Here is a 19,283-nt window from a genome sequence, read left to right on the forward strand (position 1 = left end):
CAGAAGCCAATTACGGATGCTGTCGCAATTTGTCAAAACTGGGTGGCAGGGGGTATTATACATGAGCAGCAAAGTAGGAGGGGGTAATTTACCTGGGCAGCGGGTAGTGTGTCCTCGTTAAGCGTTCTATCCTCAAGCCACGGCTTCTTTCGCTTGATCCATTCCAGAAGCTGATCAAATCAAATTAAAAAGATGGTGAATATGAAATTCAATCTTTTTTATATATGAATAATGTGCATAAAACCTCATAATATAGGTATTAACTTTATAAATTTCAGTGTGATTGACATGTTCCGGTTTGTATTAATAATACACATACATTTTATTTCGCAACTTATTGTGGCCAATCGTGAATGCAGGTGCAAACAAACAACAAAGCCATATACAATATGAATAATTAATCACAGCAGGTGTTTAAATTCTTAATGCATTCAATACGAAAAAAAAAAAATTAAGTACATGTATTTACAGCGTGTACAAATGTATCTACTATACTATAATTTAGAAGCAGGCAAAGGGATTTCTTTTAATTCCTAAAAATAAATGGTTTTATTATTGAATCTATAAAAAAATGACTAATATAAAGAGCAATATAAGATATACATTAAAAAAATTGAGAGATCCCATTGGTTGTAATGTTAATACATGTTTCATATTTAATTTATATTTGTAATTCAATTTTTATATTTATAATGGATGTCAGCCATCTTTTCATTTATTGGTTTCACATTACGACTTGGCAGGTATGCAGGGGACACTGAACATTCCCATTCAATTTAAAGCGAGGAATTCCCATTTATGAATACATGTAACACAGTTGAGATGGTCCCTGACATAGTTGAGGTGTCCCCATCAATCGTATCAAAACGATGACCGGCTTTGGCATTCCTGGATCAGTATCACATGACTTGATTGCTGGGAATTCATTGGTTGCTGAAATTCTGTCACCCATCTTTTTGATTATAATACATTATAACAATTATAGTAATGGTGAGCTAAATGGGTCACTATTATTGTATATGTTTTAAATAAAAATATAATATATAACTATAAAAGAAAAAAAATGAAAAAATAGTGATGCCTGGAGAAAATATTTTAGGAAGATATCAGTTGCAGAAAATAAAAAGGTACGGTAAATGTCTTGTACAATTTTTTAAAAGTACATTTCAAGTACAGAATATTTAAAGGTGCGTGATCGCTGATTCTACTTACATCGCTAGCGAGGGCTTCGTACTCGTCCATAAGGCGCTCATTTTCTTGGTTGACTCCAAGAACTTTACAAATACGGCTTGCAGCAGTCTCAGCCTAAAGAAAATTAATAAATTTAGTGAATTTATGAATAATGATAAAATCAAAATGAAACATTATAGGTCTGTATTACACCTCATTCGGGGGGGGTGGAACAACTTGTATATTTGGGAGTTTGATTTGTGTCTTTGATACAATTTTATTTGATACGTTATTAATTTCAATTAATATTATTATTTGAAATAATTTGCCTCTAAGTTACTAACTCGTACAGTAGCCTTGACATTAAAACAAACCAATGACAGCAGTTTTAATTATAAATTAAAGAGGATTAGATCTGAGATTATTATAATTAGAAACTTCCTCCAGAATGATACTGGCATACTGTATGAGAGACTAGTAGACCATATGTCAGATAAAAACACATACTCCACAGAGAAGTCATTCAATCTTGAATGCGAAATTAAAGGAGATGAGAAATTAACTAATTCAAGTACCTGTTGTGCGCCGGAGAAAGCGTGATAGTATGATGACACGTACGTCATAATGGAACGCTCATCTGGCTTTGCACTGTTCACAATCTCTGCGAAAATAAATAACATTAATATTTTAATACAACAGCTCATAAGTTGAAAAAATCAACTGTAAACAACATAGCCATATTAAGTTCAACTTCACTGCCAAAACAGAACAATTATAGTACAGTATTATCTGAAATATAAAAACAATACTGTTCATACTAGAAAAGAAAGGTCAAAGTAAATTACTGTTCTTTACATTTTCAATAGAGCAATAGTTTCAGTTAGCATTTAAAAAAAAGAAGATTTATCTTACCGTCGGGGTCCAACATCTTTGGAATGTCGAGGTACTTCTCAGCAACTTCAAATGCAGTGTTAAGATTGTGGTATGGGTCATCCTAAAGAAGACGCAAATTCAAATATATACAATACCCCAGTTTTCCGGAAATACTAAAGTTATCCAGAAATATCCCTTCACATTGTGAACCACCTCTGTATGTTCTGATTCACCTCTTTCTCTCTAACCATCAATCCAACTTTTTCCCACAAACTACAACACTGACACCATCCATTATAATTTACTTCCGATATTTCGAAAGCAATAGTCGGAATGTCAAATAAAGTTAGGGTGCATGAAAATATAGGTGATTAATGCTGTGCAAAAATACTATGTGCATCTCCCTGGAATTAGTGTACATGGGAGTAGGCTCTGAAGACTGCATGTGATGCAACATCTTCAGGGAAATGAGTTCCAAGGTTGCACGGTTAGAGGCAAGAAAGAGAATTTGTAGATTTCTTTAGTGGTATGGGTTGTCAATTGACCATCCAATAACTCACTTAACAACTCCGTCACAACTTCTAAACTTCAACCACTCTTTCAACCATTCCTTTACTGCCTAACATCTGTTCATTCATGGCATCTTTGTTTCATTCACTGCTTTTCCATCATCCATTAATTCACTTTCAACATTCTAACACTCCCTCCACCATCATTTTACTCTGGGCCTATACTCTCAAACATCCTTTCACCGATTCCACCTTTCATTTATTTTTTTCCACAATCCATTCCTTCCCTTTAAACATTCTTTCACTCCTTGCACCATTAATTTAGTCCAGGCCGTTATTCCCTTGAACATTACCTTACTGCCTCTACCATCCATTTATTTTTACCCCACCATCCATTCTGTCCCTCCCTCAAACATCTTTTCACTGCTTTCATTGCCTGAACCATCCATTGACAGTATTGTAATTTAAACTACCTCTTCACACCACAAATAAACAACCAACACCTTTCAGCATCCATATATATCATCCCTTGTAACTGAGTATGCCATTCAGTAAGATTACATTACCAAAATGAATTCGATATTGAATGAAAAATGAATGAATGAGAAGAATGAATGGCCGGGTGATAAAACCATCATACAAAATTGATATGAGGTCCTTTAGGAGTGTCTGCCCTCAAGAATTAAGAAGTTGCTATTTTACAATTTGTTTTGGAGCATCTCTTAATAATATTGTTGAATAAACAATAAACAAATAAATAAGAAAATAAATAAAACAGTCAAATAAATAAATAATAAACAGATCTGGTTAGAGAACTATTTGTAAAAGTATCACAGAAATCGTTAGTTAGTCTACCACTATCCCATTATCTGGTATCAATTCATCTGGTGCCGTGCATTGCTAGTTAATTCTCACTTCAGACACTAAAGATAATATGTAAGGTTTCTACAATTCATTAAGAGAAGGTGGTTGTTGCTCGGAAGCAATCTGATTGATGACAACATTGCATTCGATTCAAATGCATGAAGATGGAAACATGAAAACTGAAATGGTTGAGTTCTTTAGGCCCGGTTCACATTGTTATTTAAAATTAGATAGTGTGAACACGGCTTTAAGTACTGTTCACACTGTCATTTAAAATTAGAGAGTGTGAACACGGCTTTAAGTACTGTTCACACTGTCATTTAAAATTAGAGTGTGAATAGTACTTAAGTACTATTCACACTGTCATTTAAAATTAGAGTGTGAACACGGCTTTAAGTACTTTTCACACTGTCATTTAAAATTAGAGAGTGTGAACACGGCTTTAAGTACTGTTCACACTGTCATTTAAAATTAGAGAGTGTGAACACGGCTTTAAGTACTGTTCACACTGTCATTTAAAATTAGAGAGTGTGAACAGTACTTAAAGTCCTGTTCACACTACAGTATCTAATTTTAAATGACAAATACCAGTGATTTGACCATATATGCCATGATGATGTCACATAATCCCCATCATCATGCCCATGTATGGTTGTGATATGACAATGACATCATCACTGCTTATGTGGGCAAATCACAAATGTTTGTCACATAATTCCTGGTAGTGTGGAGAGACCTTTAGAATGATTTCTTGAACCGGATGACCTAATCATCATTTTATTAATTATTCATTAGTTTGATTCGTTAGCTTCCATCTTCCATCCTCGCAAGTGAAGACCACAATGAGCCACAACCTTGTTACTATCTTATCCGTTGGTTCCTCTAACTACAGCTGTAAGCAGAGCTAATCAAACTCATGCATATTCACACAAACAGTTATTAGTTTTTATTAATTAATAGTAAACTATGAATTATTATTAGTTAATAGTTATGACAACAACAACTGAATCAATCTACTTTAATCTGTTAGATGTATGCAAACACTAGTAGAAACAATGCAAAGTCAGATGGGATATGGAAATATCACCGAATGTTTTTTTTTTTTTTTTAGCTCTAATGAGGAGCTCAAGGAGTACCCTGCTGATTGATTAATTAATAGACCTGTTTGTATGAGCAGCCATTAGGGCCACTAGAATCACTTGGCTGATTAGTTAATAGACCTGTTTGTATGGGCGGCCATTAGGGCCACTAAAATCTCATCATAGTTTTCGAGATTACGAGAACTTGTTTCAATTATTTTGCCTGCTATATATGTCTGTGTATATCAACTTGGAGATTTGAAATATATCAAATAAAAAATCAGGATGAATATGTCATTACTTGGTTAATTATTTAGTCAATTACGCCAAAATAATTTTTAAAAAAACATAGACTTTAAATGAGAACTACAGAATTTAAAAAAGAGTGATGCTAAGTGATTTTTCAAAACTGAAATGTTTTTCCTCAAATTAGTAACAAACTTTTTGATTGGATTGAATGAATAAATTACAGATTGTAATGTGATGAAGGAAGTTAATTGTTAAAACATACACTTTAACAGAAACGAAATTTAGCATGAGAGGTTTTGAAACTATCAAAGTAGGTATATGTTGAAAACGTATGTGGTTTACTAAATCCTTTTCTGGGTTTGAATTAAGCTTTCCAGAGTGTCAATATCGTACTTAATAACTAACCAATCAGAATTATTATTGAGCAGAAAACACTACAAGCATACAGCACTCTTCTTCAAGATGAGTCTTGTGTGCCTCAAGTTACTAATGAGTGCTTATAAAGCGTAACACTATTCTATGAACAATTAAAGGGGGACCCTGTGTGCTTCAGCATTCAGCACATTTCTAATAACTAGGGGAGGGGGCATGAAATCTGCACTTGTAACATGCCACAAAATCTTCAGAATAATGTGTTAGAATTTGCATTTGTTGCTTCTTAAAGATGAAACGTATGAAATGAAATGTAGGCCTATTTTTATTAATATTACATTAATATTAACTAGTATATTCCGTCATAAAAACAAACATGGTAATGAAAATTATGCATTAACGATGAAAACAATAGTGGAAGTTAATATCTTTCAAGTAATGGAAATGATTGATGACCCATGCAGTTAGATTTCACTGATATTTAACGTGTGTTTGACCATTTCCACTACAATGACACGGAACATAATTATAATCAATTTATTCATTTCCTTTTCTAATAATCTTGATTAGCACTATCATGAGATGATAATTGAAGAAGCTTAACTTGTAGCCTTTTGGGATTTATATCATTGGTTGATAAAACAATCTCTAAATAAATATGGACATTCCTCAAACACATTATATACAAATTTTTGATATGTTTATTTGCCAAGCTTCATTAAGTACTACTTTGTGTCAAAGTACGACAAGGTCAAAGGTACAAATTTTGAACCAGAAGAACATCCCATTTGAGGGGGAGGGAGGTCAAGTTCAATTACTCAAGGTTAAAGTCTTTAGGCAAAAATTCAAATTTGGAATGTTTTGAGGAAATGTCAGTAAACAGGTCATGACTAAAACGTTGAATATTTTTCTTGAAAGTTAATGAGATGTTTCTAAATATAGATAGAAGATACTTATTTAATTTTTAAATAGTATATGAGTAACTTATGAAATATAAATGATTTTAACAGTTTTTCTGATATAAATAAATTAAATTTACATTTTAGCTAAATTGAATGAATGTGAATATCTAGCATCTATCCTTGAGAGGTTGAGGGATTTGCTCAACATGTTTTATTAAATTTTGACACAGAAAATACTTTTTCTGTAGAATTGTTTATTGCATTTTTTTTGTTAATTGAGGTTTGCCATATTAAAACCAGGATTAGTGACCAATAAAATGACAATTAACTTTTAAATATATTCTTAATCTCCACACTGTATGCTTTTAATATGATGGGTCATTTACTGAAATTGACTTACTATTTCCAAAGCTCTATGAGTGAAAGTATTAGGGCTTCCCTGTACTAAAGCACTATTCAGTGTAACAATCAGCGACAGTATTCTAGTTTTGGGACGACAAGCGTCAATTTTATATTAATCAATTATGTATTTTAATTTATTATCATTTTTTTAAAGTATTATACTAACCAATCTAATATTTCATTGTCTATTTAAATTGCTTGGAATGTTTGAAGATTTATCTGGATTTTTGTGTTCACATTACATCACATTAGTTTTGTTTGACGTAGATGTCAGACTAAAATATGCAATTTAAATACAGCAGAGTATGGCTAAAAAAAACAAGTGTACCTAAATACCAAATATTACAATAAAAATTACTGTACAAGTGATGTATTATTTACTGGACCTATGGAAATTCCAAGTACTATAGTATTACAATAAAGAATGTGATGTAATTTGATGTTTAAACTGCATTCTTAATGAGCAATAAAAAATGAGGACATGCTAAATATGTAACCTTCACTATGATGGAAATGAAAGCAGTGATAGCAGTGAGTTTAAATAAAGCAGTGACAATGAAAGTGAAGTGAAGTGATGTTCTCCCATAAAAAGTGCACTTAGGAAATAAAGATGGTAAAGTATAATATACATAATATCCTTTCTTAAACCACTCTATATTGAAAGTGATTATAATGAACATCTTACAGCTTTGTGAGAGCATTTTTAAAGGAACCAACAAAAAAGACTACACTAGAAACCACCACTTAAGGAGCTGTGCAAACCAGACATACCTTCTTTAGGGAATGGTAGTCGATGAGTTCTGGACGATGACGATGGATTAGAGCGCAGAAACCAAGGCCGTCCTTCCAGCTAAATACAGAAAAATAAAGAAAAAAAACACTAATTAGTTTTATTTCTTTATAAAATTGTATGGTTACCAATCATGGACACCTTAATTTTGTTAATATTCTTTTTAATATCTATAAATTAACTGTTGAAGTGTATAATACATATGCTAGAAGGGGAAGAGATGGTGGTCCCTGACAATTTATAGATTTTTTTTGTTATTAAAATAAAAAAATGATCTAAGAATAACAATCACCATCATATTATGATGTATTCTTTTGGGAGGGGAAGGGTGTCACAGAAAGGAATATGCATATACTCTCTTAAAAATAAGGGGAAATGGATAACCCCCATCCACTAATGATAATGTAAACGGTTTGAATTATTTCACTTTGGTATTACTGGATAATTTAGCTATATAATGATAATTATTGGAAGGTGAAGTGACAGAATGTAGGACAATAACCACCGGGACAAAAACAAGGGTTGTTTTTGTCCGATTTCCGAAGTGACAAGAGTTAAATCAAACAAATAGCTTTTTTGATAGCTATGTTACGAATGGCATCTACCTTATACATTAATTATCTTAATTTCTTATTGTAGTAAATATAAACATCTAAAATGTAAAGGATTTTTGATTCCTTACTTTTTTTTTAATACCTTGTTTTTGAAACCAGAAAGCTGTCAATAATGTTGACTTTAAACAAAAATGTAATTTATTTTTGGACTATAAATGTGCACTTATTGCCAAAACAAAAAAAGGATAAATATAAACCATTTATCAATCCAATTATCTAACTGTTTATAATAGGAGTTTAGGACCTCAAGCAAAGTTCAAAAGGCACCCTCTATAAACTCAATGTGTCAATCATAAAAATATAATCAATGACAACAGTTCCTAAGTGCTTTTAACAAAGGTCTGTAACTAAATGGAAATTACAGTATATTTTGGTTGTTTTTTAGACTTCCTCTGATAAATTTTCAAAAACAAAATTTGATAAACAAGGTATAAAAGAGTCTTGCCTAAAACTTTGTCTACATTTTATGTGATGCATATTTTTAAAATGCCCATATATGGGCATGATGATGACATATTACATCCGAATGTGGGCATACCACATAAAATTTGTTTGGACAATACTTTAAGATGGACAAATAAAGTATAAAATATAGAATGACACAATCATAATTGTTTTCTTGTGATTATGTATGATTTATGCCTTACGGAATACAGATTTATGACTAATAAACGCATGAATATTGTATTGCATTCAGCAGATATGGTCATTTATAGGCTACACAAATTATATGAATAACGTATGTATCATTGTCTGCAATGGTTTATACAATATAAACTAAGATAAACTAAATTTTGTTTAATGACATCCTTCTGGATGTTTTCGTGCATTTAGTAGCATGGCTATCAATAGACCTCAACATCATGTGATGGATATGTAATTCAATAGGCTCATTATATGGTTAATGTAAACAATTAAAAAGGAAATTAACTTGTGTTGTTACTAATAGTTGTAATAACAAGATAAAAACGTATGGCTAGGTGTTGTGCAATAACTGAATGAAATGGCAAAGATTGTTACTGTCATATATAAAAAATAATAAACTAATATAACTATATAATAAAATATATAAAGTTACTCCCTAAAAAGGGTATACTTTACCTTGTGTAAAATTACAGGGAATTTTGCAATAACCCTTAAATAATTTCACGTAATAATTTAATTAATTGATTGTTATTAGGTTCAGTTATTGTTTACAGCACTTTTTCACTGTTAATATTTACAGTAAAATTTCAATTCAACAGTTAACATAAACAAATACTGACGAGCTCGTAACAAATTCTACTCTACCTCTATTCATATAGTTAAGAGTTCTAAATCGCTGTGTGTTAATATAAGTTCTAACTTTTTAATTACAGATGATGTTAGAATTAATGTTCATTTTAATGCATATTGTACAGCATTTTGTAGAATATAATGAAATGATTTAGACAGGAAAATGAGACCAACTGATCTAAAATGATCTACATGGTTTTTAAAGGTTTTTTTCTATGAAGAATGATGACGCAATTCATGTGACGTTGGGGGCGTATGTGTATAGTTCACCTAGAATGGAAATTCCGAATATTCACATTCTTGTAGGGTTGTGTTCTTCGTTGACACCATAAAAGCAGTCCATCTTTTGCGCTTTTTTCTGTCAAGGGGAAATTACACAATAGAAACATTATACGTTAAGATCTCTCATCATGAATTTTGTACAATGCGCCGTCTTAAATGACATGCGCCCAGGGTTACCTTGTGTGAAAATTTGCAATGTTGACGTTCTTATACGGCGCTGTCTTCCGCTTGCACCAAAGCAGTAACCCTTCTTTTGCTGTCATTTCTGTAAGCACGTAACACACATGCATGAAATTAGACATGACCATGCAAATATTAATAAATTTAAATCAACTACTTCTACAGGGATTATTAAAACAGCAGCTTCAGAAAAAAACAAAAACAAAAAAAAAACAAAAAAAAAAACGCAACAGAAACTGCACACGATCGTTTTTACCTAATATGGAAGTTGCTTATGTTGACATTCTTGTATGGTGCAGTCTTACGCTGACACCATAGCAAGAGGCCTTCTTTCGAAGACAGTTCTGAAATGAAAATTATCAACATGGAGAAATTTATTGATAACGGAAAAGGTTTGGTGGTAACAACTCTGAAAGAAGAAAGCATTACATTTTAAAATTCTGCAAAGTGATACCATCTATGAATTCGTTTTTAAACTGAAATAAGAACAAAGTTATTAGAGCATTTCTTAAGGGGTGGGAGGGGGAGGGGAGGAAAGAAGGTCCATATTTTTCATGAACAAAAACAAATTACTTTGTGCTTCTTCTTTGTCAGAGCGACAATTTGTGCCAACAATTTAAATAAAGCTACATGTACATTACAAAATCTATGGTTATAAGACCATTGTTTTAGTGTAACTTGGGATTTTCCAACTAAGCCTTTTTTAAAGTGGAAATTTCTCTTTTTACCTAATCACTGCTCAGGCTCAGTAACTAAAAGCACAGTAGAATATCAAGACTTTTAAGAAGTCTAAATTCATTCAGATTCAAAATAACTATAACAGAACATAAATGTAAAGACATTAGTATCGATCACCGTTTCTAAACTTTATCATGATACAATGCTGTTAGCAAATTAGCACCACAATGTAGAGTCATATCTGAAAAAAAAATGTATAATTACACCATTAATCTGAAAATAAACAAAATTATTTATAAATCGAGTGAACATTGATTAAAGTAGGAATTTATCAATTGTATATAATTAGAGAACTGATCTAGCATACTCAATTATATACTGTAATATACCACTTTTGAAATTACAAATCTTTTGCGCGTTTGTTACATAGACATTCTCAACTAGAATTGTGATCTTTGTGATCCCGAACCAGGTTCATCGCTCCATCCAGGTTTAGCATCTTAGCCTGTGCAACACTGCAATACAATGGCTCGTCACCAAACCTGAAGCGAAGCACCTGTGACGTCATTACAAATCTAATTAAGAGTGTCTACGAAACAAATGCGCACAAGATTCGTAATTTTAAAAAAGGAATATTATTTAAATAAACCAGTTCTCAAATATATAAAATTAGAACACTTCTCCTTAAACAGCAATCAAGAGCGATACTGTAGTTTCATGGTTGGTTGCACTTCGACTGAAACTACTTTCTACTACCAGAGCTCCAATATGGGATTCAAATACTAATTAATAAAAATTGTTCTTATTCCAATCAATATTATCACTTAATCAAATCATTCAGAACTTAGGATTGACATAATGGCATTAACCAATCTAAACAAATTAATTATGGTAGAATCAATATCATTAAAATTTAAGAACTTTCTAAGAATTAGAGAATGCAAGAGCTGTTGGGGAAAATCAATTTTTACTGCACTGTATATTCTGGTTGAAAATTAGCAAATCCGCAACCTTCCCTGCTACAAAATGACAATATCTTTGGTAAGTTTAATTGATAGTTTTGGTAGGTGTAATAAACACTTGAGCAGTTAAAGCAAGGGTGGGCATAAATATTGGTCGGAGGGCCAAAGTGAATTTTTGATTTATCACCGCGGGCCGCACCCAAACTTTGATGTTTCCAGTGAGCTTCCAAAAAACCTCCAAGCACTACTTTTACAGCTCTTTATTCTCAGTTTTAATGTTATTTTTTACATATGATAGGTGTCGGGCCGAACAAGGTGTTTTCTAGCAAATTTTGCTTGGCGGGCCGCACACATAGGGTTTTTAATTCATTGTCGTGGGCTGCAAACAAATTGCAGTTGGGCCGCACTTTGCCCACCTGTAAGTTAAAGTATGGTCAAAATTATAGACACATGCTTAGTGGCCTTTCTGCATAAGTTAGCAAGTTGGCTGGCTGGATTTTAGCAAAGAGTATAAAATTGCAAGAAGTCTGACTGCTCTCATTTTGTATGCACACAATGAAACGTTTAAAAAAAAAAAAAAGTTAAAAAAAAAGTCCTACCATAAGATTGGGAGGGGTGTTGTATTAGAATTTGAATAGTTTGCTTGAAACTTGTCTTTTGAAGGACATGCTCCTTCGTGGCAGTACTTTTTGAAATTGGATAACGTTCCAATTGAACCGCGGGAGTCAGACCACTTGCAGTTCTACACTCTTTGATTTTAGGCCATGGCTTCATACTGGACAAATGTGGCTAATTTGTCACACCAAGAAGTACAAAGTATTATAATGCTTGTTCGTAAAAACACTAAATATATTTAGCGTGTGCATTTGTTACAATACATGAACAAACACAAATTAATTTGTGCTTCTTCTTCGTGAAAGGGAAAATTTGTGCCAACAATTTAAAGAAAGCTACTATACAAAATCTATGGTTATTAAGACCATTGTTATGGTAACTGGGGATTTCCAATGCTCAATTGGACCCTTCTCAAGCAAGCTATTACAGTATACTGTACAAACAGCTTGCTAACACAAGAGAAGTATCACCACTCACTAATTAAATGGCTGGCTATTGAAAGCAACCAAATTCTAATGTTATAGAATAACTCATAAATGTGGATTATTAATTGATTTTCTAGACTCATACCTTCTACTGAAATATCTTGAATAGCAAATCGAAGGATAATAGTCCAGATCATACCCAAAGTCATCTTCAAGTTTCCATCAACAATCTCTGTTTGAAGAAAACAACATTAAACAAAACATTAATATACTGCAAGTTTTCAGATCCAGAGAAGAATCTAGGAAGGGGACATGCGACGTGGGATGGCATAGTCAACTGTAAAATACAATCAATACATGTACACATACTGTATTAGAACTTTTAAAGGGTATCACACAGTGCTTTTAATACAATTTTCTGTGCTCTCTCTACTCTTCCTCCTTTGTTTATTTTTTTGGGGGTACTCCTTGCCCAACCCCAAAGAATTCAGTCGTTACCAACTTACAGCTTTCTACAAATACAATTCTTAAATTTATAACCATTTTATGGGTATACTGTAGTCAAAATATATAGGAATGGTTTTATATGTAATATTGATAGTGTTTTAGTTCTAATTTTCATCTTAAAACTAATATCGTAATAAAGTAGGCATCAACAATTTAAATTTTAACCAGATGAAACTATTCAAATTTAAATATAATTTAATTATCTCAGTATGCTCTAATAAAATAAATAATTGTTGCTAATTGCTATATAAACAAGCTCTAATGCCAAAACAAGTATTAAATTGGAACCACTAACAGTACAATAACTAATAATTGGTATAATACTTAGTTTAAAGTGAATTCCTTTAATAATATTATGCCATTAAAACTACACTAACTTATTACTATATTTCAACATGTTTTTATCCTTGTTTCAGTATTACTATTAGACAACATTAAAATCAATGCACGATATTTGATAATCAAAATCAAAAGCAACAATGACCATATGTTGTTAATAATTAGGGTATTTTGCTTACATATTATAAATGCCTACAATACAGTAATCTTCACATTAATATTTAAAATCAGTAATCCAAGAAAAAAAAAATACAGCTAGTCGTCACTATTGAATGAACCACAAGAAAACATAGATCACAGATTTGTAAGCAGAAAAGTAGTTCATTTTTTTTTCAAGGCCAAACTAGGTATTGAAATTGTATCTGGATTAATTATGCAACAAACTCAATCACCGATCATTGAAAGAAGTTCATTAAACTTGGAAATGTTTTCATTGTGATAAATAAAACACACATTCAACATCATAAAGTTAAAAGCATAATCAGGTCAAATGCTAAAAATTACCATATTTTACATCTCATTATAAATACTGTAATCATACGGCAGACTTATGACTACATATATTGACAATCACAATAAAAGATAAACTCTCCCATGACAATCAAAACAGTGAAGTCTTTATCTTTCTAATTGCTTCTAAAATAATTCATGTACAAATAATAATTTTCTGAACATTTGACCTGAAGTTCATAGAAGAGTAAATCTAAAAATGTTGTCTTCAGTTACTGTCCTTTAAAGTAATTAACATTTATCCTGTTTCTTTCTACAGTATTTCTATTGGCATTTAACACCTTTAACTGATCTTAATCTTATTTCGTAAGGTAAAAGTGCAGAAGTATCAGAAACAAGTATAATTTAGTTATATTATAGTATAAGATAATTGTAATACATTACATTAAGAAATTATATAGAAAATATTGAACAATACGATATAATAATAGTAAGATACAGGGCATACTGTATGCAAATCGAATACTGAGTACTGTAGTCTTATAGTTTTATAGTCTGTACCTCATAATTATTCAACAGTATAGTTACAATTTGACAGTACAGCAGGATCGCAGTACAGTTGGCATATACAGAAGTACATTTAGTAAAATTAAAATACCGTATTTTCTAAAGTACAGTTAACTTAAACATGATGGCTATCATACTAATGTATTATTGTTATTTTTCTTCTTCACAAGGGAATCTTGTATTGGTTTTACAGATGACTAGTCAGCAATGAATCTGTTACAGTTGGGAACAATGGTTTAGAGTGGCAATATAACACTATCTATTCTGACAGATTATTTCTATTGTACTCAAGGGGAAGGAATTCAACATCTGCAGGTCGGTGTGGCTATATGTTTGGAACGATCTTAGGAAAACACAAGCTTTAACTAGTTGTCCTATTCAGTAACTACAATAAACACGTTGACATCAACACTACTTGTTGTACTGTATAGCTCCATGTTTTGACAATTGATAAATACAGGCATTCTGATTTTTATTTAATGACTAAGTTTCTTGGGTATAAGTACACCCCTTAATTTACGCCCAAATCTATGTATCAAACTATCCTTTCCTCAGGTAAAAGCACAGGGTATGATTTAAACAAGTACTGTAGCTTAGTGGACTTTCACAAAATACTCTAACAAAATCATATATTTGGCTTTGAATTAGGCATGCAAAGTGCTGATAAAGTGCATTTTGATTGAAAAGGGAATTCCCGAGTTTAACTATGTACAGTAAGTCCACCACACCACCCAAAATCAATCAATCTTAATTTTGTGTTCAAGGAAGGTACTTAATTACATTGATTCCTTTTGGAGCATTCTACAGTACACATTTTGACAAAGTGTGCATTCTTTTTATAATGTTCTTCCCCATTACTAATACCTTCATGAACAAGAACTTAGTCTATTCACATAATTTCATATGTTATCAACTGTACACTGCTTTTTCGTGAATAAATAATATATATCTACTAATATAAATATTTAATAAACATCACATCACTGTCATAATTATCATTACCGAACAATGCATCATTAACTTCATAATTACCACAGTCTTTACCATAATCACCTCATTGTCATCTTTACTATCAAAACTAGCATCACAATTGCCATTTTCTTATACTATTCATACCACTACTGCCACCACTACTAACTACCACATCCAGCTAACTAATATCCACTAACCTTCGGCACCAATGGAAACAAGCTTGACTCCTTTGCGTTCAATAAATTCAAGAGCTTTGTTAACATTGGATATTTTATGAAAACGAAGGTTTCCTTTTTCTGGTTTTGGTAGTTTTTCCCCTGAGATGACCTCCAGTAGGAGGATAAGTCGGAGACCATTTTTAAAATCTTCTTCTAAGTCATCAATTTGAACATTCATCCGCCGCAAATGTGAGTTGCACCAAGCCGTGAATGTCTGAAAATGATACAAAAAATGGTAGTCAAGATTTAATAGATAAATTATTCACAAAGAAAGATTTTCTGAGAGGGACATATACTGAGAGAACAAAATCACTATAGGAAGGAACATCTGCAGAGGGAAGAGATAACTGAAGAGGGAGAAACATCTTTGGATGGGGAGACGTCTGCAGAGAAAGATCTGCAAATATCTGTAGAAGGTATGCATAGGGAAGGGTTATCTACCAGTGAGGTGTTTGAGGAGGGCAATACCCCTTCAGACAGGCCTCGACCCCGCCACGATGAGGACGTCGGACCAAAATTATTAATACTGTATGCCTATCCAATAACTTTATTTTGATTGCTAATTGGTCTAAAAGTACAATTTTTGGGTCATACTAAGCCATAAAAACTCTCCCCATAAATACTAGCAGGAATTTTAATTGAGAGACACGGCCGATGCTCTAGTTGACCCATGGAACCACTGCAGCTATCTACAGAGGCGAGCACATCTACAAAGTTAGCCAGATTTCTATAAAAGTCACAATTTTTTTTATTGTAGAAACATCAAAAGTTGCAAAGAATCAATTAAAAAGTTTTATATCTTTAACAAAACCTCCCCCCCACAAAAAAAAATAAAAGGACGATTTCAAAATTAAATTGACACAATCTAGAGTGACCTCCTTAATTACCTAACGACTCTTATTCTAATAATATACCTGTCAGGTCTTAACCATACTACAGAATTCGTTCAGTGATGATTCAAAGCATCTTAAAATTCATGAGAATTTAAGCGGAATGTTTATCCAAGTCGTCCATCTTTGTATGTATGATTGAATTACTATCAATTTACCTTTAAGTGTCAAGGGTCGACGACCTAAGACTTTATAACAGCGTGTTCTTAAGTTGTTAGATTATAAATTGCAAAACATATACGACATTTTGGGGGTACATTTAATAAATAAATGAAAGTCGTTGATTATATTCAGTGTCAAATAATGTCAAAAATCATCCCGGGGCCGAATTCACACATTTCAGACTATTAAAACATAGCAGACAGATAAATGACAGTAACACTGCATGCCTAAATATAGTGATAGCAGCTTCAGCTATGATCTGATTAATACTACAGTATCATCAGGCAACATTCCTGACGGATGGAATAAATATAGATATTTCACAATCTCTATAATTTAATCACCTGACAAATGTCAAATCAGAAACAAACCATGGTTTTATTTTTTCTAGTAGTACTGTAATATATAACATTTATTAAGACCATATAGCATTCTTTAACCAAGTTATAACAAAGTTTTCAAATTTCCTCAGGTTAACAAAATCAATATGCTCCTCATATTAGATGTTTTAAGCAAAATGCTATATTGTAAGTACAGGGTATTTTCTAAAAGGACTGCTACTCAACAGTGCTAAAGTTCATGTTTGGGGTGTTCCTATCTCATGTTCAAGTTTTGTGCTTTTTCCTTGCAGTTTCTAATGTTTTTTGACGAAAAATAATTAAAATGAAAAAAAAAATGGGGAAAAAATATATATAAAAAATACTTTACATGGTACGATGTACAGATAATCCTTTAAAAATCCAAACATCATTATTCATTATCATTACTGTACGTTTAGGCTTTAGATTGTCTTATACAATTTCATGAGATTGTGTCCATTAATATGTTCTCAACCTTAACATTTTTCAAGATATAGAACATCGCCACCCAAAAATTCAAGAACACCTCTGAAATTAAATAGGACTTTGACTTGCCCATTTAAAAGAACTATGAGTCACTTACAATAACTCACTGATCAGAAAACAGAATGTAAATGATTTACAGACATTTTATAATAAAACTCCTTAAATTTGCTGGCAGAATAATTGGGGTAGGCCTAATTATTATTGAACAGCTGTTAATTGGGGAAGAAAATGTTCCCTTTTTAAGTTTCAGTATAGAACTAACATCTTTATACCAGTATTTAATTATTTATAGATGATTTACTACAAAAAATCAACTTTTAACAGATATTTAAGGGTATGCATAACCCATAGGAATGATGTTGGTGAGGATTTTTTTAAAAATTCTATTTTTCAGATTAAAAATATTAATGATAATTTTTTCTTTAAGTAATTTCAGATAATATGAGTTGCAATCAATAAATATTCAATATAAATACTGATGTTCTATTAATTTAATACATCTTGCCATTATCACAAAAATGCGTAATCTGTGAAATATATTATCATTTTAATATTAGATAAGAAAACTCCAAGAATAGCCCAATTATGATACTTAGCTGATTATGAAATATGCAAAATATCTATGGTGTCCTTGATTATGGACTAGTCTTTGTCATGTGCTACAGTAACCTGCATCTTCTATGCGTAGTCACAATGTCACAAGCCTTGCAATGAACTCGCTATTATACCATATGGTATTATTCTGTAATTTAAACTGCTATAATAATTATTTAGCAAGTACAAAAAAAAAAAAATGGAGTAGATTTCCAACTAAAGGGGATGTTTTTCTAAAATTCACAATGATACTGTCGGCCTACTAAAAGTGTGTTGAAGCAAAACAGGGAAATTGCCTTCTGTATAATTTTCCAGATAATCACATTGCTACTCAGAGGGTGGCCAAGGTAACAACAAATAACGCACCACTGTATTTGTGGGTTAAATTTTGATGAATACTTATCGGCGATGTTTTCATAAACAGTGTTATTTTCATCGGTATCGTTAAGCTGTCCTCTCCCTGAATATCCAGTGTAATGAGTCATTCTACACAGTGTCACACCCCGCTCCTTGGATGTAAGTTTTCACAAATCGCCAGCCATTCGTAAAAAAATCTGGCTGAGTGTGCGGTCATAAAAGTAAAGTTTTATAAAAAATTATAATCTAATTCAGCTTTAATGAAACACATCTTCTCATACTTCCTGAGTAAACAAATAGGCAGATCTTTCTAACTACTGTAAGTCCTTGACAATGGAACCAAACGTACACAAATTGATGAAAAACACAATTTTAAGAAAGGAACTAGGATCTAATGGTATACATGTTTTGGGTTTTCTCGCCAATCCATCAGTAGTACAAACAGAAAAGCAAAAATGAAAAAAGCTTGCCATTCTTAACTAAGAATATAAATACAATAAATTAAATGAATATATTAAAGTAAAGTTATTTGTATATGGTACATCTGAGTACTTGTGACCCCCACAAAAGTAAACTAAAAAGAATATTAGCTTCTAATATAAGACTAATTTATTCTCTTTTGTCATTTATACCAGCCATATTCTAAACCAAGTCACATGACGACATAAAAAAATGTCGCGCGAGTCTAACAGAAATTAAGGCAACCTCCCACACTATGCAAAAAAGGAAGACTATCAAGAGACAACATTTTTATGCTTTTTTTAACACAGACTTTTGGGTTGATACTTTTGAGTTGTGAGAACAAACTCCAGTTTATCTTTCTGTTTTTGAATTTTGACGGCATATCAGTAAATTTGTAATCGAGGGCTGACCTAGGATACAAGTCAAGAACACTTGAGATAACTCATCAGATTCATGAATATCAGATCTACAAACAAAATAATGGTAGGTTGCTTGTAAACTGCACTTGTATAGTTAGGAATATTCGGTGCCACTTCTGCTATGGGCCTCATCTGGCCTGGAGCTTACCTGCAGTATCTGTAGCATTTAGGGATAAGTGTGTCGGTCCCCCATGATTAGATGCTAGTCTATTAGTAGGTTACTCCCAGCAATTTGCTAGTACCACAGCTGGGTAGACTAA

At 32.1% G+C, this 19,283-nt stretch overlaps 1 protein-coding gene across 5 annotated transcripts in view; it reads right to left on the reverse strand.

The window, feature by feature from the left end:
* Positions 1 to 19,283, reverse strand: part of LOC117123100 (alpha-actinin-like) — a 51,121-nt gene that overhangs the window by 15,225 nt on the left and 16,613 nt on the right. For 2 of the 5 annotated variants that reach the window (XM_033268930.1, XM_033268933.1), the window contains exons 2-9: positions 15,274 to 15,508; positions 12,387 to 12,473; positions 9,818 to 9,905; positions 7,192 to 7,270; positions 2,083 to 2,164; positions 1,746 to 1,831; positions 1,213 to 1,305; positions 93 to 170 (exon numbers count right to left, since the gene is read on the reverse strand). In XM_033268930.1, the coding sequence (XP_033124821.1) occupies positions 93 to 170; positions 1,213 to 1,305; positions 1,746 to 1,831; positions 2,083 to 2,164; positions 7,192 to 7,270; positions 9,818 to 9,905; positions 12,387 to 12,473; positions 15,274 to 15,508 (828 nt within the window). Of the gene's footprint in view, positions 1 to 92; positions 171 to 1,212; positions 1,306 to 1,745; positions 1,832 to 2,082; positions 2,165 to 7,191; positions 7,271 to 9,369; positions 9,458 to 9,558; positions 9,647 to 9,817; positions 9,906 to 12,386; positions 12,474 to 15,273; positions 15,509 to 19,283 lie in introns of all 5 variants that reach the window. The other 3 variants (XM_033268929.1, XM_033268932.1, XM_033268931.1) reach the window with 2 other exon arrangements.

This window comes from Anneissia japonica, unplaced genomic scaffold, assembly GCF_011630105.1.
Source record: "Anneissia japonica isolate Jap-2015-1 unplaced genomic scaffold, ASM1163010v1 scaffold11402_len470986_cov188, whole genome shotgun sequence".
Taxonomy (NCBI): domain Eukaryota; kingdom Metazoa; phylum Echinodermata; class Crinoidea; order Comatulida; family Comatulidae; genus Anneissia; species Anneissia japonica.